The sequence below is a fragment of the Megalops cyprinoides genome, chromosome 10 (genome assembly GCF_013368585.1).
Source record: "Megalops cyprinoides isolate fMegCyp1 chromosome 10, fMegCyp1.pri, whole genome shotgun sequence".
NCBI classification, from domain to species: Eukaryota; Metazoa; Chordata; class Actinopteri; order Elopiformes; family Megalopidae; genus Megalops; species Megalops cyprinoides.
The window spans coordinates 29,307,816-29,335,521 of NC_050592.1; the positions used below are offsets into that span (position 1 = coordinate 29,307,816).

The 27,706-nt window shown below is 45.3% G+C and overlaps 2 protein-coding genes across 4 annotated transcripts; one reads left to right on the forward strand and one right to left on the reverse strand.

Moving 5' to 3' along the window:
• The first annotated feature begins 1,235 nt into the window (after positions 1–1,235).
• On the forward strand, positions 1,236–7,765 carry aldh5a1 (aldehyde dehydrogenase 5 family, member A1 (succinate-semialdehyde dehydrogenase)). 2 transcript variants are annotated; one of them, XM_036539158.1, is made up of 11 exons: positions 1,236–1,274; positions 1,723–1,965; positions 3,068–3,151; positions 3,923–4,093; positions 4,189–4,305; positions 4,826–4,969; positions 5,079–5,222; positions 5,385–5,543; positions 5,831–5,994; positions 6,617–6,675; positions 7,231–7,765. In XM_036539158.1, the coding sequence occupies exons 1-11, from the start codon at positions 1,254–1,256 to the stop codon at positions 7,440–7,442; spliced, it is 1,518 nt and encodes a 505-aa protein (XP_036395051.1). In that variant the 5' UTR covers positions 1,236–1,253; the 3' UTR covers positions 7,443–7,765. The 2 variants fall into 2 exon arrangements, with proteins under 2 accessions (XP_036395051.1, XP_036395050.1); XM_036539157.1 differs by having other exon boundaries at positions 1,237–1,965.
• Positions 7,766–11,289: 3,524 nt separating this feature from the next.
• kiaa0319 (KIAA0319 ortholog) lies at positions 11,290–24,243 on the reverse strand. Of its 2 annotated transcripts, XM_036539884.1 has the most exons (22): positions 24,024–24,243; positions 23,244–23,463; positions 22,261–22,386; positions 20,794–21,533; positions 19,887–20,055; positions 19,446–19,544; positions 18,859–18,956; positions 18,637–18,724; positions 18,446–18,538; positions 17,738–17,870; positions 16,883–17,111; positions 16,339–16,462; positions 15,209–15,341; positions 14,677–14,825; positions 14,328–14,479; positions 14,094–14,232; positions 13,490–13,649; positions 13,082–13,218; positions 12,693–12,815; positions 12,498–12,588; positions 11,607–11,698; positions 11,290–11,478 (listed from the first exon to the last, which is right to left on the reverse strand). In XM_036539884.1, the coding sequence occupies exons 3-22, from the start codon at positions 22,310–22,312 to the stop codon at positions 11,306–11,308; spliced, it is 3,174 nt and encodes a 1,057-aa protein (XP_036395777.1). In that variant the 5' UTR covers positions 22,313–22,386; positions 23,244–23,463; positions 24,024–24,243; the 3' UTR covers positions 11,290–11,305. The 2 variants fall into 2 exon arrangements, with proteins under 2 accessions (XP_036395777.1, XP_036395778.1); XM_036539885.1 differs by lacking the exon at positions 23,244–23,463.
• Between the last annotated feature and the right edge of the window lie 3,463 nt (positions 24,244–27,706).

Consider the following 27,706-nt stretch of genomic DNA (forward strand, 5'->3'; position numbering starts at 1 on the left):
TATTTCTTAAACTGGAAGCAGCGCGAAACAAGCTTTAGAAATTAATATTTCTCTTGGAAAAGATGTCTAGATCCGTGTTTCCCAACCCTGCTCCTGGAGGCACACTGTCCTGCATATCTTCTATGTATCCTTCCTGCTTGACTAAATCAGGTGTGCTCAGCTAATCAAAAGTGCCACTGATGAGTTCAGTCAGGTAGGTAGAGCAGGGATTGATAGAAGATATGCAGGACGGTGTGCCTTCAGGAGCAGGGTTGGGAAACGCTGGTCTAGATCATGTTGTTGGGTGTCATGGATTGGCTGTTTTGGCTGGATTCCATTCAACCTGGTGTCCTTCCACTGAGATACATGCAGTATAATGGACAGAGGTCATGCACTAAATGCTGATACACTGTGAGGCCTGCTCTAGAACAGCGGTGATCTGATCTGGAAATTGTCAATACATAGTGCCCAAAGAAGGTGAGCCATGTCTCTCTTTTAATCTGAGATGGTGGCAACATTGTACATCTACCAATGGTCCACTGAGTAAACAATGATCCTTGAATCACTCTGATGTGGTCCCATTAATTTACACCCAAGGTCTTCAGCACTGATTATTGTAGTCCACTGTGCAAGATGATTTTTATTTGAGAAATCTCTTTGACTATTTGCCATAACCAAAGAATAGGGCAGCTGAATGTGCTTTCACGGAGGAGAGGTAAAAGTAAAATTATTTCTTTAACATCTTACTATTGAGCTTAATTTTCACAGTGAAATAACTAATCATACTTATGGCAGAGCGACATAGAAGAATGTCTTTTCTAGCCAGAAATCTAAGTAATTGTTTCTTATAATAGAGTACTGAAGATAACTTCACGCACCACCAATGTTTGCCTTAATTCAATGAAATGACTATAAAAATACTAACCACTTTTAAATTCTTAGTAATTCAAATTAAAATTGGACATAACGATCACATTGTGCACGTGTTAACAAATGGGTTACATATTTTTTACTTGCATGTTTTTAGTTATTTTTTATAAACATCCTAATTTCATAGGATTACTTAAAGCAGACAACTGCCCAGAAACTTTCAGGTCATTAATAAGCGATAACAACTGAATAGGACTCAACCGATACTGAACACCTCTAATCAACCAAACCAATTGCGGGAACCGCAAATCCCACCTGACACAAGAGTGGACCAATCACAATTCGACCATATACTAGCTTGTTCTGGTTCTGTTTGGTTCGCGCTGTCGAGCGTCGGGGCTGTGATGATGGAGAACAAAGATCCAGTTATGTAACGTTTATTGTGGTTTTCAATTTAATTCGTTTTAGCAATGCGTAGACTTATAGTATGGCGTCAACTGAGGTAGCAACTTGACTTACATTGAGTGTCCTATACAACACCAGATGCAACTGTGTTTGAATATTTTTATTTGATCTCGCATACTGATTTACTCTTGAAAGACAAAACATCGTGAGGCAGGCAAGCAAGCGAACAGCCTACAGTTCCGCGTTGATAAACAAGGAACAACGATCCAGGCAAAAAAATTATCTTAACTGATCACGTGTCTACTCTAAAGCGACCGCCTTCGTGGACATAATAGCAGCCTGGGGCTGACGGAGTCTTTGTATGGCAGTTTTGCCTAACGAAATTACAGCCAGTCTGTACTCTCGCCAGAGCCTTTCCTTGCGATGGGCAGTTTCTGTCTCTTACGGAGTCGCTGTTTCCTCCGCCAGGCTTCGCCCGGCCTGTCTGCGGTGCTGCGCCGGCAGTACAGCCTGAGCATTTCTGCAGACTTGGTACGGACTCAGGGCTTCATCGGCGGCCGCTGGGTGTCAGCTCCTTCCTCCTTCCCCGTGTTGGATCCTGCGACTGGCAAGGAAATCGCGAGTGTGTCGGACTGCGGTCCGCAAGAAGCCCGAGACGCGGTAAACGCAGCGTATAAGGCTTTCTACTCGTGGAAACAGCAGACAGCCAAGGTGAACCAGCTACGTTAGGCTTGCCTCTTTCACCCCTGTGCATGTGCATGCATCTGCGCAACAGATACACACATAACCGCTGTAGCTCAGTTGGAGATAACCTCCCTCCTGTGGGCTATGCATTTACCATACTGCCAAATTACATGTCTTATAATTACAAATAAGACATGACGAGAGAAAATATGTTCTTAGCTGTCATTTAGTTGACACTAGCTAACGTTAGCGTTAATCTGCATTTTAACACACAGACTAGATTTCAGCTCCGCTCTTGTGAATGGTGTGGCTACTAAGGTTTAAGTGACATTTAAGTCGAGAGCTATTTAAGTGTTCGCTGTGTAGCTGACCTTCACGACGCTTGCGTTATGTTTGAAATGTGCAAATAATAAACACACTGGTAGTTTATGAAATGGAACATCATGCGCTGTGTTATGTTTTGAACATTTATGACTTCTTGCAAAAGTGGTGATGACATATAGGTATCATAAGGCTTTATAATGGGTCTTTGGTTCTCTGAAAGATGCAAACGTATTGGAATGTCTGCACTGGAAATCAAGGATTATGACTGAAAATGTTAGTTGAACAAATACAATACTTTCATACTGACATCAGTATGTGCAACACGTGGTGAATGGGATTTATTTGTCTCTCGCAGTGCAGTATTACTATTTCTCAAGGTAGGAATTCTGAACTGTTTCTGCTGCCAACACTTTGATGACTATTTAAGTTGCTCTCTGCATTGACTTCGTAATACATTACTAATCATAAAGCACTTCATTGTGTTAGAATGTACCAACTTGAGTTTGTCGTTTCAACGCCACCCCTCCTCCCTGTGCCCATATTCAGACTGTCGTTTCCCTGTTTTTATTATGCAAATGTACTGCTGCTAAAGGACCAATGCCAGCTTGTGCTCAGAGGCCTGTTTCTCTCTTTTTGGCACTAATAGTCATCAGGTCCTTGTACCTCATCCTCCTTGTCATCTGTCATATTGGTCTGAAATGAGGACAACCCGGACGTTAGTGACCTACTTTTATATCATAAAGCATGGCATACAGTGACTTCATATAGATGGGAAACGTATCATATGCTTATGTCCATTTCTTAGGAAAGAAGCATTCTTCTGCGGAAATGGTTCGATTTACTGACACAACACAAGGAGGACCTTGCCAAGCTGATTACTGCTGAGTGTGTGAGTGATGTTTTTTATATAATAGCATTGATGTTTTAAAGCTCTGTGAATTAAAGATATTTTATTGTACCCAGTTAAGAGATTTTTTTTGTCCTGTGCATGGGGGTCAAGCTGTAAATTCCAATTTAATAATGGATGTATTTTGATGAGATGGTGTATTAGATTCAACTCTCTAGTTGGTGGTGCTGAGAATTGAGAAGTTGTATTTTTCTGCACTATGGAATGGTTCACTATTGCACACCAGCAGAGGGCGCCATGATTATATTGTGCACCTATTGCACCACACATGGCTGTGCTGTAATATGGTAGTTTTTTTTTCCATGAATATGCCAATGGCTTCAAAGGTTACTTCTCAGAACTCAGGGAGTCAAGGGTAAAGGTCTAACTCTGTATGATCCTGGCAGACAAATGAGTTTTTGTTGTGTAGTCTTGGCACTAAATATGATTTTGTGAGGGAATTGCATTTTAGCATTGAGTTTCTTACGGTACAATTTTGATTGCGCTGACAACATAAGGCCTCATTAAAAAAGACTGTAAAATTACACTTTATATTTCACTTTGTTACTAATGACACAAAAGGCAAAAGATTGTCAGATATCTGGTATATAGCCTTCAGGTCTGTATTTTTAAAGAATGGCTCACATCAAAACATGTCATAGGCTCTCATCTCATACAGTAAAATACTGTAGAACATCATTGCTCTCTGCATTTATGATGGCAGACTACTGAAATATTTTGAACTATTCTGATGTGAATACTGTGTGTTCACAGGGGAAGCCAATGAAGGAGTCCCTAGGGGAGATCGCGTACTCCGCCTCCTTTCTGGAGTGGTTCTCTGAGGAGGCGCGCCGCGTCTACGGAGACATCGTGCCTCCAGCTGCCAAGGACCGCAAGATCCTACTGCTCAAGCAGCCTGTGGGCGTGGCCTCCATCATCACCCCGGTGAGCGGACGTTAGAACACGGGCACGAGTCCGCTACTCCACAGACATTACCCCCCAGCTCCTGTCACTGTTCCTGCCCTCTCTCGCTCCCACAGTGGAACTTCCCCAGCGCCATGATCACCCGGAAAGTGGGCGCAGCCCTGGCAGCCGGCTGTACGGTTGTGGTGAAGCCGGCCGAGGACACTCCCCTCTCTGCCCTTGCGCTAGCCGTGGTTAGTTAGTTTCCATAACGACGCTCTCTGCTTTGGTTGAACATGATGCATAAGTTAATTTGGTTTCTGGAGCAAATAAAAAAATTCTGGGCCCAAAATAATTTGAATGTATCAGTCACCTTGTCATTTAATTTTATGTTGATTATATTGATTATATTATGTTGATTTTATGTTGAATTTGATGCTGGTGAGTAAAACTGACTCCACATTCTGATTGTTAGGTCTATACTTTAAGTAAGGTTAATTCAGCTCGGAACTTGAAGGGAATGGTATCTTCAGGCTTTCTGTCCAGTGGGGCCCTTAACCACATAGTTAAACTAATCATCATCTTAACTGAGTAAAATTAAATTCTGTCCCAAGTTGTGAGGGTGCTAATGGTATGAAGAGTAAGGCTGTGGTCCTTTGGGACTGGCACTGAGTAGCCATGATATAAATTATGTTGTGCTGAGTGCATGCCTCTGGGATTCGGTTGTGTGACGACTGAAGAGGAAGGAGGATTAACTCGGCCTCTTCCCTGCAGCTGGCTGACCAGGCTGGGATCCCTGCAGGCGTGTTTAACGTGGTGCCCTGCTCCAGAGAGCGCACCCCTGCTGTCGGGGAGGTCCTGTGCACCGACCCCCTGGTGGGAAAGGTCTCTTTCACCGGCTCCACGGCCACCGGAAAGGTAAGGGAAGGGTTAAAGGGTGGCGGGAGTCTCATCCGGCTTGTGGCCGCGTGAGTTTGACCCGAGTTCTGCTGTGACGCGCCCTGACGGTCCGCATGTGTCTGTGCAGATCCTCTTAAAGCATGCTGCGGGCACGGTCAAGAGAGTGTCCATGGAGCTCGGGGGACACGCGCCCTTCATCGTCTTCGACAGCGCCGACGTGGACAAAGCCGTGCAGGGAGCCATGGCCTCCAAGTTCAGGAACTCCGGCCAGGTAAAGAACTGTGACCGGGAGAGATTGTGCCCCACGGTGGAGCTTGGCCCAACCAGGCACGCAGCAACCAATTCGTATTTAGCACATTGTAGTGGGTAAAGTGAGTCCTTGCGTTCATGGCCTCCTCTACCGTGTGTCTTTGCCTCCCCTGCCAAACCCAAGACCTGCGTGTGCTCCAACCGCTTCCTGATTCAGAGCGGGATCCACGACCAGTTTGTGGAGAAGCTGGGGAAGGCCATGGACGCAGAGCTGCGTCTGGGACACGGGTCCGAGCCCACCACCACGCAGGGACCCCTCATCAACGTCCGCGCCGCCGAAAAGGTAGCCCCGGCCTCGCGCGGGCCCGTCGTTTACACAGCACGTGGAACTGCCCTGCTGCGCTCAGTGGTTCTGCAGCCAAGCAAGCAATGTGGCAGGGAGGGCTCTGATCTGCCTGCCCCACGTACAGAACGAAATGTAAAATTAAAACCTGCCAAATAGCTAAATTCTGATAACCCTGTAGGAGCAGAATCGCTCATCTGTGAGCTAGCATTTAACAGACTTGCAGGTCCTCTTTCATTGACCAGAGGAGAGCCGTGTTGTTGATGTGGACGGTGTTCTGGTGTTAGGTGGAGCACCAGATCGCCGACGCAGTTTCCCAGGGGGCCACGGTGCTCAGGGGGGGGAAGCGTCTGGAGGGGTCCTTCATGGAGCCCACCCTGCTGGCCAACATCACCACCGACATGCTGTGCACCAAGGAGGAGACCTTCGGCCCCCTGGTCCCTGTGCTCAAGTAAGAGCCACGAGAAGACACTGTGGGACCAACCCAGAATAGCCAGCTGGCCCTGGCATGCGCTTGTCCATGAACTGTCACCTGTCTGTGTACCCTAGCCTGTCCACCTGCTTATGCATGAGTCTGTGTCACCTGTTTGTGTACCACCACCTGTCCATCTGTTGTCTTGTCTGTCTTGGTATCTGTACATGTCTACCTGTCTGTGTAACCTAACCTGTGCATGCATCATCACCTCTCTACCTGCTTGTGTCTGTGCGTCACTTCTGTGTCCTCACCGGTTTGTGTACCCTTGCCTGTCTGTCTCGTCAGCTGTTCATGTACTCTCCTGTCTTTGTACCTTTGCCAGTCTGTGTACCCTCAGCCATCTGCCTGTATAGGTATCCTTAACTGTCTACCTGTTTATGTACCATCACCTGTCTACCTACCTCAGCTGTCTCACACCTGTATTTACATAAGGATAAACGGACAGGTTTCACTTGTTAGGCAATAGCTGGCTTTCTACTTGCAGACATTTCTCTCGCACGCACACGCACACATGTACGCACGCACGCATACAATTATTCCATTGAGGCTCTTCGTTCTGTCCATCACTCAGGTGTTGCGCTGTCATGTTTTTGAACAGGTTTAACACAGAGGAGGAGGCGCTAATGATTGCCAACGCATCCCGTGTGGGTTTGGCAGGTAAGCTATAAACCTGTGTGAATATGTGCATATGGTGTCCTGTTGTGTGTGTGTGTGTGTGTGTGTGTGTGTGTGTGTGTGTGTGTGTGTAGCTCGGGTCAAGCCTTTTTTTTTCTCTCCTCCTGCTTACTCCCTGACCCACTGACAGCGGTGTGCAAGCCCTTGGCTTTATTCAGTGGATTTAGTTCAGTGCCTGTCATGCCCTCCTGTGGCAGTGGACTGTTGCTTTCTGTGTATACCCCACAACTTTATCTTGCCCCCACTTAGCCATAACCTTACAAATTTATGTGGCTGTGACTCATAACTGGGGTACATACATGGGTAAGTTTTCCTTATGTCTGCTACAACTTTAACCTTACCAGTCCTTTTTGTACGTTTTAAGGGTACATATACTCCACTTTACTTTTCTGACCCCTGCAGCTTTAACCTTCCATATCTACAGCTTACAACTTAAGCAGAATTTCAGCATACATTCCACTTTATCTTTGTGTCTGCGTTCTGTAATGTATGCCTGTACCACACTTTTCCTGATCTGTGCATTGGCGCCCCCTACAGGATATTTCTACTCTCGCGACATCAGTCAAATCTGGCGGGTGGCAGAGCAGCTGGAGGTTGGCATGGTCGGGGTCAACGAGGGCCTGCTTTCCACACCGGAGGCCTCCTTTGGGGGGGTCAAGCAGTCTGGCCTGGGCAGGGAGGGATCCAAGTACGGCATCGAGGAGTACCTGGACGTCAAGTACATGTGTTTAGGAGGGCTGACCCCCTGAACGCACACACACCCCAGACTGGGGGTTCAGGGGGTCCTCTGTATCCGCTCAGCTTGTCACACTTCTCAAGCACAGCTGCCTATAAAAAGACAATCCTCTCATACAATTTCTTGGTCTGATTCCAACTACATAGCCTTTCATTGGTGTGTTAATTCAAGTGTTTACAATAGTCCCCAGTTTAGCAAATGGCACAAAAGTACAGCGGAAGCCAAGCCTGCGTGGGTTTAAACCTGCTGTCACCTTAACTGACCTCAGCAGTCATAGTGACTTGTTTGGCTGTGTGTTTTAGAATTTCTGGTAACAGTTACAGTCAGCAAGACAACACGGACTGTGTGTTCAGTCATGGTGTAGCAAAGGGCGAGAGCAGTCACCCCACCCGGCCTCAAACCCGGGTCTACGGGGTACCGACCATGCGACTTTAACCGCGACGCCAAAGTCGCATGGTCGGTACCCCGTAGACCCGGGTTCGAGGCCGGGTGGGGTGACTGCTCTCGCCCTTCGCTACACATGGGTTCATGAGTTCAGTCAAGGAAGTGGAGGGAATAGTAGAGCATATTGCTTCTCACTGTTACTGGTGTGGGAGTGTTAGCCTGGTCTGACACTGTTGCTCATTTAAATTGAATGGATACACTTTACATTACATTGTGTGGATTTAGCAGATGCTCTTATCCAGAGTGACTTCCAGCACACTTCCCATACGCTTATGTTCTATTGTGCTGGAAGCCACTCTGGATAACAGCATCTGCTAAATGCCTGTAATGTAATGTAATGCTTCTCAGTTCATACACAACGTACAATCTCCTGTGATTGGTCTGAACACATCATGTGACAGAATTAGACCAATCACAGGCAAATGCATTTTGTGAGAAACCATACCTGTGTACTTAATGCTCGATGTCAAGAGGAGCAGTGGGGGTCTAGCAGTAACAAAAGGAGCATTAGAAGGCCCAGAAAGGAGGACTCTGCCTCCTAAGAAAAGGAGAGCTGACTGTAACACAAAGTTTCTTTGTCAAGCAAAGATTTTAGAATACTAATTGATTGAGAATCAATCATAGTAAAAGCACAAAGTAAAAGTGAAATGATTAATGTGTGAGAGAGGTATTTTATCACCCTTTATGCTTTACTTATGTAAAAAGGAACAAACTCAGTCATGGGTGGGTGCTCCATCAATGACATTCATATTCAGTTCTGGCAAATGAAATGTTCTGATTGGGTTAAACTGGCCAATGATTTACCACCCATTAAGCAGTATGTGAAGCCTGACTTGCCTCTGACCACATAATTAGGCTGTATGCAAATACCCAACCATGTGTTCAGCGATGTGTTGTAAAAGTTGTTCAGTTCGTAAAATAAGATACTGTCCCTTGTCCCTGTGGTAATAAATTAACCATGAGTCAGCAGAATAGTTTTCTGGCATGTTGAAAATTAAAATCTGGTATAGTTTTATCAATCATGCTGTCTTTTCAGTGTTGTGAAATCCTGGCGTTTTACCCAGATTTATTTAAATGGACATGATTGATCCATGAACTCACCCCATATAATGTGTTTGCTGCCTGTCCAATCCTGATGCATTAACTCTATATCAGAGTCTAAATGTTGTTCTTTAAAACTGTAAGGTTTTCTGTTGCCAAATGTTGTCCTGTAAGCGCCATTTGCATTATTTAGTTGTGAAGTTATCATTGTGCTGTCAGGTGGATTTCTAACAATTGTAACAATTGTAAATATTAATGGAATAATACAAATAAAATAGAAATTGAAATTTTTCTCGTCATTCATATCTGGGCAAAAGAGATGGCACTGTATGGTTTCAGAAGCAGTACAGTATTAATTCACTTGCAGGGAGGAAAAAAATGACATCTGTACACTTGTGCTCGTTGAAAGCATTTTGACAGTTTTAATTTTTGGCAGTAACTGTAGAGAATAGCAACAGGCATAGCTAGTGGTTGTTTTTCTCATGGCACACAATGTGCGCTCTTCATTGATTGGTTCAGCTTTGTAGGACTTCGAGTTCAGACCAATCCCAGGAGAGCGTACGCTGTGGCACTGAGAAAATCAACACGCCCATAAAAACAAAGAGAAAAATGCATGAATGAGGTTCACAGACCATGTGACCAACACACACTGACTGAAACCAAAATAACCATCATACAATGCAAGGACACAAGTGGTGTCAGTTCATTGGTCCAGTTAACACAACATCAAAAGCGATTATCAATAATGGTGTTTCACCAAATCTGTTTCAAAGTAAACATTCAGCATCATGTTGGTCCAAACCGACATGGCTTTAAATCAAGAGCCATTTACTTCAGTAAAACATTCACTTTAACAGTTACACCCATTTATTCCTGTCCCTGTGTAGTATACCTTCACTCATGACTGGCTCCGCACATGATTTCATATACCGGCATGTTGAAAATATTTTCCTAGAGAGGGTCATTACTGGTGTGAGTTTAGACTGGCTGGTGGCTGTGTTAGTAGGACTTTACCCTGTGACCAAGTTGAACTTCACACAACGCCCTAACAGTGTGCTTACAATGAGCAGCATTTGTGGTGTACATCTCTTTGGCTGTCTGTGACATCCATACAAATGACTTCTGCAAAATGCACTCACAGCATACTTTCCTCCAATGCACAATACAGGACATCTTTGAGCTACAAGTCCATGTTCCTTTCAGAAAAGTAATATATTAATAACAAACTGTAAATTATATATTTGGCAAAAATGATCAAAGAATCATACAGTATCAGTTACTGCCATTCTCAAATATGTGATTTTAAGTATATATTGCGGAATATTAGGTAAAATTTCCAACATTGATTTACAATGTATACAGCTGCGTACATGAAAGTGGCAGTGACTGTTGTACTGTAATATATGCAACTTGACAAATATTAAAATATTTTTCATATAACTTTATTTCTCACCATATATTGGCATATATTTGTGTATATATTCATTTTCCATAACAGTTTGATCCATTCTTCCCAGGGTGGATTATACAGTAAATTATGATATGCAATGATTGGGTGGCATTCTATTAAGAGTTAACTTAAACTGAAAGTCATGTGAAACAGTACGGTGGTGGCTACTGTCTGAATCTCCTTAAAGTGAGGTCTCATCTGACCCTCTGCCAGCCATGTATCCACCAGAGCCATTTTTAGAATAGGCTTTGCATTCATATTGTAGTTTTATAGTACTTATTTCCACAACATACCTAAGATCGTTCTATGATAAAAGAAAATCCAGGGAAATTGTCTGGTTGGACATACCAGCCATTCACAGATCAGCAAAGAAATGTCTATTTGTTTGGTGTGCATTTGGTACAGTATGTCCCACAAAACATTTTCCCTGTGGACCTCTATGAAATACTTACTGGTTTTCATGTGAAATTTTAAAAATCATTTCAAATTCAAAGAGGATATCTGTGTCAAATGGTAATTGTAATGTAAACCATTGTTTTAGTGAGATGATTGAATTTTTCAGAGCAGGGGTAGACGCTCTTTGACCATCCTCACATATATATTTTTTTGCATGGTAATGTCACTGCAGCACTGTCAATACCAACCTCATCTTAAACCTCTGAGAGCAAAAAGTGTCATAGAAAGCGACCTCAAAAAAATCTGAACCAAAAATAATACATGTGTGTCTTCATTAAAGCATAGGAACATTCAAGGAAAATCAGTGAGTTTTCAGACAATTATGTCTACATTCATCAGTCTGTACTTGCAGGCAGTCTGAAATTTCCACAGTTACCAGGACTCTGTGTACGGTTCGTCCCGTCTGTCAGAAGTCTCTTTGGGACAGCTCCAGGATGCGCACGTCTCACCCCTAATGGACCCCCCCCTCCCCTCCCCATAATAACCTACCCATCCACGGGGTGGTAGCTGAAGGCGTCCCCATTTTTGGCGGCGCCGTTGGAGCGGCCCTTGCCCTTGTCCTGCCTCTCCCGGGTGAAGATGGTGTCCTGCTCGCTGTCGAACTCCGACTCCGACATCATCAGGCTCGAGTTGTGCTCCGTGCTCCTGTGCTTGAGGTCTGCGGGAGACAAGCGCACGCCGGGTCACGTGACTCAAAGAGCGCAGGAACGCGGCGAGATCGTGTGCTACTGAAAGCCTGCAGTGTGTCTGTGTGGAGGCACTCGGCGCGGTAAGCAGCAGACTCACTGTATTTGGGCCTCAGCTCCATCCTCTCCTGCTCATCCATGTTGTCCAGAATGGTGTACTTGGTTTTCTTCCTCACTTTTGTCCGTCTTCGCCTTCAAATTGAACAATGGGGCCTTAAAAATCTGTTGTGTCGCAACTGTTTCACTTAACCACAGGGCAGTGAAATGAGATTCAGACTTGCAAATCAAAATTTTAATTCTAAACAGCATGCTGTGTTTAAATGAAGAACATTTTAATCAACTGACAAGACTTTGATTGTTAACTCAGTTTTTGTGCAAGTGTCTCTAATATTTCTCAAGTTATCTTTTAAGTAGAAAGGTTTTATGATATGAATCAAGGATCTGAGTAACTGAGTGTCCTGAACAATTCCCAGTAAGCATACCATCTGAATCTCCTCCTCCACTCCTACCTGCCAGAGCTTGTCATTAGAGTAAACAGAGAAATAAAAAGATGGCTGTTTAATCACTGAAAGACACCAAGAACGATGTAAAAAATGTCTTGTAAAGTGTGCCTATGTGCAGTTGCAATGCACGATGAAGATCTCACTGAAATTGAGTCACAAACCAAAATACCTATTAGGAAAGTAGGTGAGAAATTCTACCATTCACTCTTATGAAAAGCTCTGGCTCCAAAGGCCAGCCTGCATAATCGGCTGGAGGAGAGCTTTTTTACACGTGAAGGACATGGCTCAAAGAGCTTCTCAGTGGTGCAAGCACTTGATGCACACTCTGAAATATACTAAATACTACACTCTAAAATACTTTTTTTTACATCTTTCTCCTTTATACTTGTTCATTGTCCTGCCACACATTCTGCACTGGCTTCCCGATGTGATGTCACTTCCTGCATCACGGGAAGAATGAGTGGGCGGTACGGTGTGAGTGCGGGTACCTCTTACAACAGCACACGCAGGTCCAGATGAGTGACATGGTGAGGACGATCCCCACGAAGGACGACAGGATGACATAGAGCACGCTCCACTCTGCGGGAGGACAGAGGGTAAGGATCGCACACTGATGTACCTGTGACACGTCCCTACAGCAGTGTCAGCGCTTCGCAGCGATTAGAGAACCAATCAGCGCTCACCGCAGTTGCTCTCTCCATCATCCAGGAAGCGGCGGATGGGGTTTTCCATCCAGAAGGGGTCACAGACGCAGAGCTTGGTGGAAGGATCACAGTGGCCGCGGTTCGAACATTGGAGCAGGCACACTGGAGGAGAGAGAGAGAGAAGGCAGGGTTGGTTTCTGCTCTTTGGGATTACTCAATCAAAAACTGGGACAACAATTTGGTTCATATCCGTTTTTGAATCTTAGTCATGGCAATTTCAACAAAAATTAGACTGCTACACATTGTAGACATCTCACACATATTGACATTGAGTCTATAAGTGGATGCTCTTGGTAAATGGGATACAGATTAAACCAATGGTAAGTGAACGGCCAGCTGTTCTCTTTGCAATGCACCGTGGGTCTTACTGGTGGTGTCCGCCCTGAGGACCCTGAAGAGCAGAAAGTCCGTCTTCTCCCTCAGCAGCAGATTCCTCAGCAGGCGAGCCAGCTGAGGGCCCGGCATCGGCCCATCCCGCCCCCGGACACAGAACCGCAACACTGTGCTGCGTTCACACAGGCACACAAACACACATTAACACACGCTTAGGAAAGTGGTAGAAATGAATAAAAACAGCCATGGCCAGGTCCACATTTCAGGCTACAAGCAGGCAACAGGCACTGAATTATGAATGAAAAGGAAGGACATTTCTTAATACATGGCTTTGAAAGAAAATTAAAAGCACAGACTATTGAGAGGGAGTTACGGCATTCTCTGAGAATGCTGCGTAAGGGAACATTGTTTAGCAGCAGGTGTGATGGTGCGCGCTGGTGTACCTTTCGTCCGTCTCCGCGCGCAGCCCCCGCACGGCGATGTCGGAGTCCAGCACGTGGAGCAGCGCGGCCAGCTGCCTGACCACTGTGTCCTTCTGCTGCTGGCTCACCTGGGACATGGCCACCTGCAGCTCCAGCTCCACCTCGTCCCTCCTGTAGGGGTCTGGCAGAAACGGCACATGAGGACACATTCCAACTGCAACTGCTTTCAGATTCTCACTCCGCAAGCTCCAAACCTCTCCCAGGCTCCGCACAAATACTTCTGACCACTTCCATACTCAGTGTGTAAGCAGCAAGTCACTCTGATATTCAGTTAATACACATTAGGCCACGCCCTCACTGTGTTTACACCTCCAGTCATGGACACACGCAAGTGGTACACATCAAATCACAGCCACATTAAGTATATACATATCGAGCCACACCCACATCTCAGCAGACCTTACTACACAAAGTAACCCCATCCCACACACACACGCCTTCCATGTATTTTGTTAGTCTGAGATTGCTTGCTGCTACTGCTGACATAACCTGCCTGGCCTGACATTCTTGCTCTGCGTCTCTCAGCAGCTGAGGCTGGCTCTACAGGAGGTGGGAGGGGTCCTACCAGGACGCACTTCCACGGTGGCGGTGGCCGAGCTGGAGCGTCCCCGGCCGTCCGTCACGTGCAGCTGGAACAAATAGGTGCCCTCCACCAGGTTGGCCAGGTGCAGCGCGGCCTGCTGCTCCGACCCGTACAGGACGTCCTGCGGACAGCGACAGGACTCCCCGTTAGCCCATCAGCCTGCTTCCTCCTCACAGACTGACTGAGGGCAGAGGGCTGCTGGCCACCTCCACTCACCCCGGCGGCGGGGCTCTGACCGTCTCTGACCCACAGGTAGGACACGTTGGATGGGTCGGCGCTGGACACGGAGCCCCTGAGCACCAGGGAGTTGTTGGGCAGTATCAGAGTGTGGCTGCCGCTGGCGTGGGCGACAAGGGAGAGGTTCCTGGCTGCAGGAGAATCGGCACAGCTGACTCAGATTGGCACTGGAGTGTTGAAAGCTTAACATTTAGTGCACTTCTTAGCAAAGAAAAATAAAGGACAAGGGGCCTCATTGACTTGCTCATTGTGGTAACTTGGTCAAAGCACTGCTACAAAGATTAATATTGGCCTGTTAATTAATATCACCTGCTGCATGGAGTCTCACCTTCCCTAACAATGATAGTGAAGGAAGCACTGTCTGCTGCCCCCTGCTGGTCGGTCACCGTCAGTCTGAAGACGTAGCTACCCGCCCTGAAGCCTGTTGCCATGGCCACCGCCTTGTCAGCATCCTCCACCTTCAGCCCAGGAGGACCACTTCAAAACAACGTCAGGGATTACCAGAGTCACAGCACAACAAACAGCCCACAACGCCACGGTGAAATCAATCTCGCAAAATCTCAGCATCCCCTCCAAGCCCATAAACACTGAATCAACTGAAATGTGAAAGAACTGAAATGAAATGTGTAAGGTTTCATAAACAGGACGCCCTAGCTTTGCACCACGCCAGGCAATGTCTCGTTCAAAATGTTGAATATTTGTCATATCCTTTCAAAATCTCAAGCATTTCAATTGATTTTGGCATACTGGAGCTGAGTATGGTCCAAAAAAGACTGTTTAAAAATCTCTATCCTTCCTTCATATCTTTAGGGCTGACCCCTGTGGTCTCAGGTGAGGGATTGTGACCCCAGGGTGAGTACCTGACGATGTCCCAGTGGAAGGTGACAATGCCGTGGTCATCGGTGCTGCCACTGCCGTCTAGCCTGGTGCTGTTCACTGGGAGCGTCAGCTGTCTGTCCGGCCCTACCACCGCCACGGGGGCGTCATTCTTCTCTAGGGCACAACAGGACACCACAGATTAACCCCTGGGAAAGTGTACGGTTGGGCGGATTGACCATTTATGAAAATGAGAAGAAAAATTTAAAAAGTCATTTTATTTCCCAGACTGACAATAACACTGAAGCCCAGGGAAAGGGCATGTCTGATGTACTCGACATTTATAAATTAACCTTGTGAGGACTGTTTCTTTGGGATTCCTGTGATTGGTATGTTCCCTGGCATCCCATCTCTTATTCATCAGGTTACAATTAGATACATGCACAAAGTTTAGTGAACTACAAATATGTCCTATATATTTGACCTTTATATTTGACCTTTAGACCCTCTTTTTCGCAGGCCCATGAAATGGAGTCAGACATATAATGTGACTTTACCACTTACTCACAGTCACACCTGATGGGAACTCTCAGCAATGATGTGATACTGCAGAAATGTAATAATATTGCGAAGGCAGTGCCACGAGAACATTATATGCTACATGGATCATTAATTCCAGCAGGGAGACCTAAAACACAATTTGCTGTTATCTCAATGTTTCCATTTGACTGAACTACTCAAAGACAATTGGTCTTTGACTCCAGTCATTCCCAAAGCAAGAAGCAGCACGCATAAAAACTGCTTAGGGAAGGAGCACGTTCAAACCATTTGGCTGTGAAATGAACATTTCCACTCTCAAACAGTGGTGTAGACTTTCACCTTCCTCCTTAACATTCTGGAGTGGTTGACCTGGAACAGGTTAACCAGACTATTCTATTCATTTACCAAACAGGTAGTTACATAAACATGCACCATGAGGCTGTTTAAACCAGAGTCCTTGATGGTGGTCAAGTGAGAACACTTTTGTTTTGGTTCAGGGTCAAAGCAGATGAGGGACCACAAGTGGGCAGTTGAAGAGGAAATGAGAGGGCGGAGCAGGGGGCCAATGGGCACAGGGCAAAGGTACATCAGAAATGATAGATACAAAATGCAGGTCAACTTCTCTCTGACTTACCAGGCTGCACAACAACCGTGACCGTGGTGGAGGACCTCTGGCCCACCGTATCAGTGACAGTCAGCTGGAAGGTGTACTCTCCCTCCTGCAGAGAGGACAGCTGGAGGAGGGGAGTCCTCACACCCTGGGGAGAGACACAGAGCAGAGACACTCCATTTATTTATAACACAAAGTGTTTTATGGGGCTATCACACACCCTTTTTCAGGGCAACCTACAATTTAGCCTCCTGAACAAGGGGAGCCAGATCCCCAAGGTCCAATCAGCAACCAGTTCATACTTTCCAAACCAGGTAAGCTGATTTATTCTCCAAATAATGCTTCCTTAGAGTTAGAAGAATGGCATCCCACCTGGGATCCAAAGACACCACTATGTTCAGGTGAACAGGCTCTACACTGGCTAACAGTCTAATCAATCCAACAGTGTAACCCACCCTGAAGGAACAGCATGCATTTCAGTGTTGACATCTCACACTGAATCTGCTCATAGCTCATAGATCATCTCCACTTCCTGTTTAAGGCTGTGATGTCCGTTTGGCTCCCTCACCTGCATGGTCACTTCCTGGTTCCTGCTGCTGGGACACAGGGTCCATAAGTAGCTTGTGATGCCGTGGTCATCGCTGCTCTCTCCGCTGCTCAGGGTGATGTGGTCGAGGGGCAGGGTGACGGTCTGGTTCGGGCCAGCATTGGCCACCGGGGGAAGGTCCACCGGCTCGGTCACCCTCACCATGGCCAGGGCAGAGTCAGTCAACCCACCAGAATCAATCACTGTCAGTCTGGCGAAAGCACAGCAGACGGGCACTATTCCACTTCCTACTACAGTTGTTTACCACTTGCAGTGTTAATGCATTTTCCCACATGCAGTAAGAAGCACAACTCTGGAGAGCCACAAACTTGACAACTGGGAAGGGTGTCAAAATAATCTGAGAGCAGGAGTAAAAGATTAACTGAAGAATAAACTGTTGGCTCTCTCACATAATCATTAAGACTGCAAAAAAGAACCAACAGACCACTAGTGTAACTTTGAATCTTGTGGTTAAAATGACGAAGAATATTAATAGCAGAGGTCCTGTAAACAAGCCTGTAAAACTATAAACCTACAAAGTGACCACAGCTCACTATGCAGGATGTTATGCAATTATCTCTCAGAATAGACCTGCACTGGGCTGTCTTAGCCAGATCCCAGGGAGACACACCTGAAAGTGCAGCCAATGATATTCTATACCATGACCAGATATCCAACTCAGACGATCCTTCTGTCCTCCGCACTACCTTTGCTGTTCTAATCACAGTATGTTCTGTTTTATGACACACTCCTTTCAGAATTTCGGAAATTTACAGAGCTGAACATCTGGGAGAAGTGTAGAATATCTTGTGATGTAGCCAGGGGCTCGCGCAGTACCTGAAGGTGTAGTTGCCAGCTTCCAGCTCTGACAAGCGGAGGATGGCAGTGTCTGCCAAGGCTGTGAGTTCCCGCGGTGGGCCAGCTACCTCCTCCCAGCGGTAGCCCACTATCCCGTCATCGTCAGTGCTCTCTGCAGCAGGAACCACCAACACCAAGCAGATGATGAACTCACAATGGACAACCGTGCACCAGGCACACAGTCACGATTAATGACTGGGCCATTTTCTCAGCAGAATGACATTATGGGATGTAAACACTCATAGCAGTTTCAGTGTACCCAGCAAGGCCTGCGTGTCATACATAACCTAACCCAGCATCTCCTTTACTTTACTGAGTCCTTTCCTGTGTATTAGTGATGGCAGGTTGAACCCCATAATGGGTGGAGCTAACTTGTGCCATGTGTAAGCCACTGATTTTTTTGGGAACAATCAAAAAATTACACCCCGCAGGAAAACTCGGCGATTGGTTCAAATCAGTGAGTCACTGATGACACAGGATAGCTCCAGCCATTTTGAGATTCATGAGGCTTCGCTTCCCCACCTTCCCATCACAGCCATGTATGCCTTTTTCTTTTACATTGTATGGGCGCAGACACTGACTGTGCGACCGTTTCTATGCGACCCTGTAAGTTGCAGTGCAGCCTCTACCCGAGGGCACAAAGGCAGCGCAGATGTTTCAACGGGAGGGAGGAAGGGGGAAACGTACTGCTGCCATCGATGCAGGCGGAGCCGGCAGGGAGAGTGACGTCCTGGCTCTCGGGGAGGGCGACGGCCGTAGGCGGGTGGTTCACGTGTGGTGCTGCGGGGACAGAAAGAGGGCAGACTTCTATCGGGTGTTGCGGCAGCATTTGATTTACTAACACGAGCGCAGCCAGAGCCGGCGCCATACATACATACCGGCATTGACAGTCACATTTACAAAGCCCTCTCCGTAAGCGCTGTCCCCGGTCACGCTGACTTTCACAGCATACAGGCCTGTGGACAGCTGGCAGGTAGAGCGAGTCAGAGAGAGGGTCAAAGGTTATCCCACACTGCGCAAGTACATATACACACTCAGAAAGAACAGAATAGAGGAATTTCAAAAGGGAGTTCAGTACTGAAAAACAAATACATCTTTACCCCAGATAGTCTGACAGATTTGCTGTGCTTGCCCTCCATCTCCCCCTGGTGGTCAGTCGGGGAGCTGATCAAGCTCCACTCATAACTGTAGGAGGCATCTGAGGACAAAACAGAAGAGGAACAGGGCCTTTATTCAAACACTCAGACTCAATGACAGAGAATATTTCACAATGACAAGACAAGCATGCATTTAAGCTGATACAAAAAATCAGCAGTGCACCAACTTCTATTTTGCTTCTGTATGGAAGCCACATGCCCAACCACACAACCAAGAGTGAGCCATCTTCACCAGAGAACATAAGCAAACACACACAGTCAAACATGCACAAATGCATGGGCAGAAACACACACCCAGTAGAATGCACACACACATACAAATACACAAAACAGTTAAATTGTTCTTCTGCTTTCACACAGGCACACACTCTTTCTATTTATGCTTTTTGGCCCTGAGGCAAAGGACAGCAAAGGACATGTGAAAGTTATAGTCTGATGTTCACTGATCAAGGCTCAGCACAGCCAAGTCCACAGACCTATGAGCTGATCAGAGACCATCTGACTGTATATGGCAGAACCCTTGTCTGTACCAGTCTGGGGCTTGGGGATCACAGAAGCTTCCAGTTCCACAGAGCTCTGGGGCTGTGTCACCTCCACAGGGTCTCCCACAGACACCAACAGGGTTTTCACTGACAGATCACACATCATCAGGAGAGAGAGAGAGAGAAAAGATAGGGAGGGAAGAGGGAGGAGTCAATGCTCACAATCCACTCGGGGCAATGATGACAGCTTGTCTGACAACTGCTCTGTTTTCCAAAAAGCACTATCCTTGCCCACTTCCCTATGAAGCTTCCTTATGGAGTGTGAAATCTGTCTAACGACAGCTTTGGGATATCTGAGCAGTCATTTCACATGTTACACATACTGGGAAAATGGAAGAGATCCTCAGTATTATGTTTTCATGCCTAAATTTAGACATCCTGTCAGTAAATTGGTCATCAATGGCAGCTGCTTTTTAGACTCTGTAGTACCTGGTTGTAGGGCAGGGGTTGGGGTTGGAGTGCTGGAGACAGAAGGTGTAGACTCTGTGGGAGGGGAAGTCCTTGTTTGGCTTTGGGAGGTTGTGTCTGCACTGATGTTCTGGAACAGGGGTGTGGCCTCCACAGTGCTGGCAGATGCATTCTGCGAAAGGTCACTGTCCTGAAAGGACAACATACGTCATATGTACAGGACATAAGATATTAGCATTCTCCTTGAGGGAGACCTTTTTTGCAAACACTTATTTTCAGCCTGACACAGCCATAGTTACAAATTTAGGTTCATCTGAAAGCGGACACTGCAAATGTACCCATTTGGTGTGCCTGACAGGCCTTCATTATACCAGGAGCGTGAACGGAGTGTATTGATTATTTAATTTCCTCAAAGGCAACATGAAGAGTGGGCAGTATCTGCGGAGGACTGAGTCAGCACTCTGGCACATGGCATGCACAAATGGGGCTGTTTCACTCACAGTGAGTAAGCATCCATCTAACTCCCGGGAACATTCTGCCAGGGCCATGTTTGAAATGCCAGAAACAAATCTGTGCTGAACACAAGGCTGCGTCGTTTTTTCCTAATTTCTCTTTTTCTCTCATTATGTGTTTCCATATGTGGTGGTTAACTGCAATTTGTCCCATGTCCCTTCCCTTGCCTGAGGATTTTTATTTTTAGCCAGAATTCAAATCGCATAAATTAATTGGTTCAAATGGCACAAACAAATTAATGCTATTGCAATCAAAGCTATAAGACCCACTGATGATCATACAATACGAAGTCTTTAAACACATACTGCATGGAAATCCAGCATTAACCCACTCTGTCTCAGTAACTGCTGCTTGTTGCATAACAAATAGGCAGCTGACATGTTGCCCCTCCCCCGGTGCTTACAATAGCACTTACACTGGGGCTCTCTGGTACAGAGGCTGAGGATCTAAGGGCGGGGCCAGAGTCAGTGGTAGGTACCCCAACGGAATCCAGGCTGCCGGGGGAGGGGCCACGCAGGAGCAGTCCGCTCTTGGTCAGGTCTTGCAGGGACTCCTGCTCCTCCCGGCCACCCCCAGCCTCTGAGAGGTTGAAGGCCTCTCTCCCTGGTACCGCCGGCCAGTCCAAGTACCCTGAGCTTTCCTTCTGCTCCGCCTTAAAGCTGCCCCTAATCCCGCCCCCACCCCCAACTCCGACCTCGCCCGCATCCTCTGTGCTCCTGTAGGCCTCGGGGTAGTCGAACGGCGTCAGGGCGGGGTCGTCGAAACCCTGGACCCCGTCAAACAATCCCAGGTCCTTGAGGGCGTCCGTCCCCTTGGGCTTCGGCAGGGGGCGCCACCGGCCCGGGTAGGGCTGCCCCCGCACCAGCGACTGCAGGACGAGTGTCTGGGGGGGGCCGCGCTGCAGGAAGGCCACGTACGAGTCCGTTCCGGGCCGCTGCTTGGGCTGGCAGTTCTCCTTGCGCTGGCAGCTGAGGATGTAGCAGCGGCGCTCGAAGAACCAGGCCAGGTCGCAGCCCAGCAGGTCACAGCAGGCCTCGGCACAGCGCGCCAGGGACGACACCTCCGGCACCCGCAGGATGCTGCTGCTCTTCAGGTTCGGGGCAACGAGGGTCTCGGAGAACGTCGGTCCCTGCCAGCACTGCTCCGCCACCACGCCTGCGGCGGGGAGAGGAACACAGGGCTGAAGAGGGCCACAGAGGGAACGGACACAGAGGGGTTCACACGGGGCTTAAAGCTTTCCACCTACAGGCCCCAGTCTCATGTCAACAACCACAGCCTCCCAAAAAACCAACCAACCAGAGGTCGTATTTCAATGATTCAACCCTTTAACAAGTTTTTAAAGTGTTTGACAAATGATTATGTTCACAAATTATTCTGCCAAAACCACTGCATACAGCACAGTGGATAATGGATATCTGCTAATTCAGCAGTTTTCACACTGAGTCATGCACAAACCAGATGGCTGCAATTGTCTTTCAGAGGCAAGAACAAAAATGTCATCTATTATTCAACACCACTTTACCATAGGTGCCTTTGCAGGCTTTTGAACTGCTAGTCAATATCTCGTAAAATGCAGCATCTGCACTATTTGGACATTTACCTGGAATGTGGCTTAATTGGGACAAAGGAAGCAATATTAGACAGAAGCAGTTTGGTGCAGTTACTTTCAGTTCAATCTTATTCATAGACAATGGCAATGTTCTGTGAGGTTTTCAAGCACTGCCAGTTTGTCCTTGCACATTAATAACAAAAGACCCTGTCAACAGCTGTTTGTTTTTTTTTTCCAGATACTTCCTCACATTTAAAATGACAGTAAACACACCCTTCATACACATACACAATTGTTAATTGAGTGACTCTTTATACCTTAAAAGCAGCTCACCTTTTGTGCTTTGCAGAATAAGACAGAGAAGAAGGGCAGGGGCAGTTCTCATGATGTCAGGGGTTGCTGTTTCAGGTGTGGCCCAGATGTCTTCCTTTCCTGCTGGCTGCCTCAGAGGCCCTCAGTCTGAAAAGCATCAACAAGAACGAATGAGTGAATGAGTGAATGAGTGAGTCACTGGATGAGTGGATGAATGCAGCTGAACATGAAAAGATGAAAGAATGACAATCTGTGTAAATACATGAACAACAAGGAAACTAATGTAATGTAAAGTTACGTTTGTTGTAGCAATATTCACAAATGACTTGAAAAGGACATTAAATGACAATATCTTAAGGCCTGCCTTAAGGTAACCAACAGTGATATATTTTGATAACACTTAGTGAAAGTATACCTTCTTTTCCCACATATCCATGCTGGTTCTCTTGAAAATTCACATTAGAGCACCAGAGGAAAAAATGACCACGAGGTCTGATGCCTGGTAATGTATGACCCAATTTAGAGCAATATTGCCAGATATGTAGTCACACAGACTTCCTCCCTATCTGATAAGGTGCTATGGCGTTTTAGCTACGTTGTAGCAGCTGTCCAAGCTATAAAGTCCATGTACCTAACAATATACGAAAATATGTTTCCATTTTTAGTTTATACACCAGAATGGCACATCGTATTGAGAAGAACGTATTCCTTCAAGAAGAAAATTAACAAGCATGTTTTCACTCTCATTTTCACTTACACAAACAGAAATCTAGCGCATAAAAGTGCCAGGCACAGAGGCTGAGATGGGTGGAACATCCTTGATGCCAAGCAGCCAGCAGGGGTGTATCAATCAAATGATTTATGAATCAACTTTCATTTGGCATATAGGACCCTTTACAATTTGATGGTCACAGAGCACCTCAAAGAGCATTTTTTCGAGAGGGAACAAAAAAAAAAAACATATACTTGATTACAAGCATCCAGGTCAGTTTTTGTACATGCACCTGCTTTGGCGAGTAGTCATTTGGATGAGTGGAGGCTTGGAAGCTCTGACATCGTGCTTGAGGATACTCTTAGGCAGGTGATCTTGTCTGTGGCACTATTCCAAAACTCACAAAGACCTTCAGGGTAACCACCGCCTGACAAGCCTGTTGACGTGGCTCAGATGTTAGTTTGGCCAGTTAAATGTGAAGAGCCAGCACACCCCCACATTCGAGAGGGGGCCTGAGAGGAAAGAGGTTATATAAGGGAAAGGCTAATTAGTCATAGGAGCTCCCACAATAACTGTTGTGTGTATGAAAAACAAACAGCAAAGTAAAGCATCTGTTTGAACAGTGCAATGGATAGTCTAGATAGTACTGTCCGTAGGAGGCTGTAGAGTTTTATTACAGGTTGGGGTGAAACTATAATACACGGTATAATACACGGATATATCATTTTATCTGTGACAAACTGCAGTACATGGCGTTTGGAATGAAATTATTTATTGGGAGACTAAGCGCTGTGCACATCGACTCGCAGTGTGTATCAGTTAAAAAACACATAGCATGTCACACTTCTTAAAACTATGCTAACGTGTAAAATTCATCAGCGAATAATTGCACTCTTAAAAACGTGTGTGCTTTATAAAGGACCCATTTACAGTTATCCGCTTTTTAGCAAGTTGCGCACACGCAAATAGGCCCATAGATGTTTCTTGGACAGGGGCAATCAGTGCAACAAAACACAGTGAGAAGCAACACATATTGAAACGTTATCCGTACGAGGCGTTGAAACACACCTACCTTGGTTGCGCCAGTACTCTCATAAAGCTACGGCAGCATCCTTCTCTCCGTTCGTTATTTTTTATTTATATAATCTCACTGTATTTTTCTTTCCGGAACTCGAGCTCTAGGCGTATATTTGCGTTGAATATAGCTACGTGTGTCGCAGGTCGATGCGTCTGGGTGCGAGAGCGAGAATATTAAGGGGATGTGCGCAGTGATGCGGGGAGAGGCTGCTGGGTCTCGGTTGCTACGCTTGCGTCTATGCGCGAGCAAGAGGGTGGAGTATGCTGGTGAGCGAAGCGTCTGGAGCTCGGGATCGAGCACACGGCGACGTGTGTGCGTACTGGAGTGCGGTGTCGGTTAGACATCTGAAATTTTGCCATATACCATGTTGAGCTTTATTTATTAATGAATGTATTTATCAAGTTATTGACTGTCCAAATTTCTCTAAGTGATTTTGCTATTGTTTCCATTTAAAAACAATTTACCACACTGCTCTAAATAGTAGTTCGTCAAAACAGATGTTGCCAAATATTTATTTTTATTATTATTATTATTATTATTAGTAGTAGTAGTAGTAGTATTTGTAGTATCAGGAGCAGCAGCAGTAGGCCTACTATAGCAATAAGTGTATTCCCAGCTGACACAGACTGTAACAACACATTTGTGATTTGGTCGGTGCCAACATAAATATGACACAGTGCTGTGGCAAAGTAATTTAGTTTGTTGGGTTGTATCTGTCAAAACTGAAAGTACAGTTGCTTACTTTGTGTCACTTTGTGGCACAATAAATGTGCAATGATATAAAGGAAAAGCTGGCTTGATAAAACAGTCGACTTTAAAGATTATTGCAGCACATATGGTAGGTGTTACCCTTGTTTGAAGAATTCATTAGCATGTGTGGCCAAAATAGATTTTGAAATCAGGAAAGGATTTCCAGTTAACTCTTAACTATTAAAACAAATGCATACATTTTTAATGTTGATGTCTATTATGGTAAAACTAATGGATGTATTAAACATATGAACATTCTAATTCAGCGTAAAGGTATTTTTCAATAAGAACAGTAAAAAAAATATCAAACCCTGGGGGTAGTATGAGGCTCTTTGGTTTGGCTTTTGATTTTAGCTACTTACCTTAGAGTTGCACGTGATTGGAGGCCAGATCTCACAGTGATTCAAACTAAATTAAAATAAAATTTAGTACAAGAACATTCACCAACACCAAAACATGTCAAATTTCCAAAAGATGTATTATGTAACCATAGAACTCCAAGTTAAAGGTACTTTTTACTGGTGTTTATTTGCTGTTTTTTTTATATCATCTGGATAAGTAGAAACTGGACAATGATTAATTCATTCACATAATGTAAACATTAGAGGGCCTGACAGCACCTGCTATAAACTGAATAATTAGTTGGTCTCTGCTGCTGCCAGGTGGATGCCAAGTGGATGGTGTGTTCACAAGGATCATGTCTGTGCAGGACCTGCATAGATTAGCTAATCTTGACCTCATTTGGCTAGGCTCACCTTGTTCCCTGTACCTGCTATCAAACCATCCATATGAAATGAAGGTCAGAAAATCTGAGACTAACCGCAAAATTGCTCATTGTAACTGCAACTTTACCTGTGGCTACATGGCAGAAATCAGAAAGAGGGCGCACCCAAGGGCGTAGGAGAGAGTTTGATATTGGGGGGGGGACAACTTGCTATGAATTTTATGTCTGTATACGTAATCCCAGTCCTTAAAGGAGCATATATCTTGACTATAGAATAAAACAATATCAGGATGCCTTGAAAAAAGAAGGTATGCCCGTATAGACACTTCCAGCCACTCGGAGGCCCACGAAATTATAGATTTGATGTTGGTTCCACTAACAGAACACACCCACTCCTGCAACACTCTCAGTCCCTGCAATTAAACGGTCTGCCATTAGGGCCACAGAAAACAGTAACTCCATGGTTTTGCACTTTATTAACTAAGTTAATTCTATTTTTGCTTAATTTTAGGTTATTGCAGTCAGTTTAATAATTGTGATATAACCATGTAAACACTGTGGATCCGCAAACAGAACACAACCACCACTGCCACACATCAACTCTCAGGCCACGCAATTACATAGCTTGAATCAGATATAAATTTGAAGGTGTGTCACCTCGCAAAATTTTACATCTGCAATCTTCTATTAAACTGATAGGCTATGATATTGGCTAGTAAATAATCAATATGACAGTTGAATGAATAATATAGTACCTGTATCTGTCTTTTGTTTTGGGGTGTCCACGGTGGCTTTGGCTCGTGGAAATGGTCCTTCTAAAGAGCATACACATTATTAAATCATTGCATTTAGCCACATTTCAGTGGTCTATTTTAGTGAATATACACTGTAATATAAGTACAAATATACCTTGATGTTTTCTCTTTTTGGGTGGTTCCATTGTCCATGATGGCCCCTCATCTAAATAGGTCGCATATCACAAAGCAGTCTTTGATAGAGTTGTCCATGATCTCCCTCTAATTTTTTTTTCTGTTTCATTTCAGCAGCACACAAATGAGTGTTTACCACACCAACTATATTTTTGGTAAGTTATCTCATACCTTCACTGCTGTCTCCAAATTTGTTTGACCTTTTACTGTTTCTTTTCTTTGGTTGGTCCTACTCCGTTTCGACGGCAGACTTGTATTCAGCTGTCTTGCTCCATCTGAGTGCTCTCCCGAAATTATCTAAGTATCAAATGGTAACAGTGAAGTAAAATCAAATAGCTACAGTTAGGGTTAAAGAATTTATTTTAAAAAATTGCTTTAAAGCTAAAGTAGATTTCAACTCTACCAGTTGTTGCAAAGACCCGGATTTTTCTACCGATCCACAGCTCCTCATCCGGGATCTCTTGATGCTTAGCCCTTCTGGTCTGGTTGGATGGTGGCCAGTAGCTGTATTGTTGCTGAAATGCATAAAACACCATTGTAGTTATTGTATTGTATACATTTTAAAGTTTATATGTACAACTTTAAAAAAATGGTTATGTAAGGAATAAACCATGACTTGAAGATAGATCTACTTCTGTACAATTATCGAGAAATAATGTATACCCTTGGAAAGCATGTCCACCAATCAGAATCGAGTATTCAACAACGCTGTGGTACAAATTGTTAGCAAGGGTTAAACTATGACAGATTTCCAATACCCCATTTTCTTCAAAGGTCCAACATTGGGCCACTATTCCAACCAAGTTCTCTTCAATGAATTCCACAATGTAGAACATTCAGTTGAAAAGAAGAATAAAAGTCAAACAGTTACTTAGAACATTACCCATTACTACTCTCAAAATATTTATACATACTCATAGTTCATGCAGGATTTTCATGAAGATTGTTTTGTCCCCCATTCGAATCCTTATCGCTCTCTTTTTTATTGTTTTGCTGGGGGTCCATCTCATTGTTGTGGTTGTGTTCTTATATTGAAACACTCCAATGATGGATGAATCACAAGGCTCCAAAAACAGTGGTTGCAGATGATGATATACACGGCACAGATAGCACCCATCTTTCTCTGCCTCATCAATGACATCACAGCTTTCCTCACTATCCAGCGCTCTGTCAATGCTCTGTCCTTTGGGCTCCTTGTTATTTTGTCTTTGCTCTTGCAGGGGTTCTTCTTTTCTCTCCTCAATCCCCTTCACAACCTGTGAAAGGGGGTATCT

Coding starts and splice junctions, on each gene's coding strand:
- kiaa0319 (XM_036539885.1), bottom strand. CDS start 22,312: ATGAGAACTGCCCCTGCCCTTCTTCTCTGTCTTATTCTGCAAAGCACA. Junction 20,056..20,793: donor CTGTACCAGAGAGCCCCAGT/GTAAGTGCTATT, acceptor TTGTCCTTTCAG/GACAGTGACCTTTCGCAGAA. Junction 13,219..13,489: donor CGCGCGGAGACGGACGAAAG/GTACACCAGCGC, acceptor GTGTGAACGCAG/CACAGTGTTGCGGTTCTGTG.
- aldh5a1 (XM_036539157.1), top strand. CDS start 1,678: ATGGGCAGTTTCTGTCTCTTACGGAGTCGCTGTTTCCTCCGCCAGGCT. Junction 5,223..5,384: donor AGTTCAGGAACTCCGGCCAG/GTAAAGAACTGT, acceptor GCCAAACCCAAG/ACCTGCGTGTGCTCCAACCG. Junction 6,676..7,230: donor ATCCCGTGTGGGTTTGGCAG/GTAAGCTATAAA, acceptor CGCCCCCTACAG/GATATTTCTACTCTCGCGAC.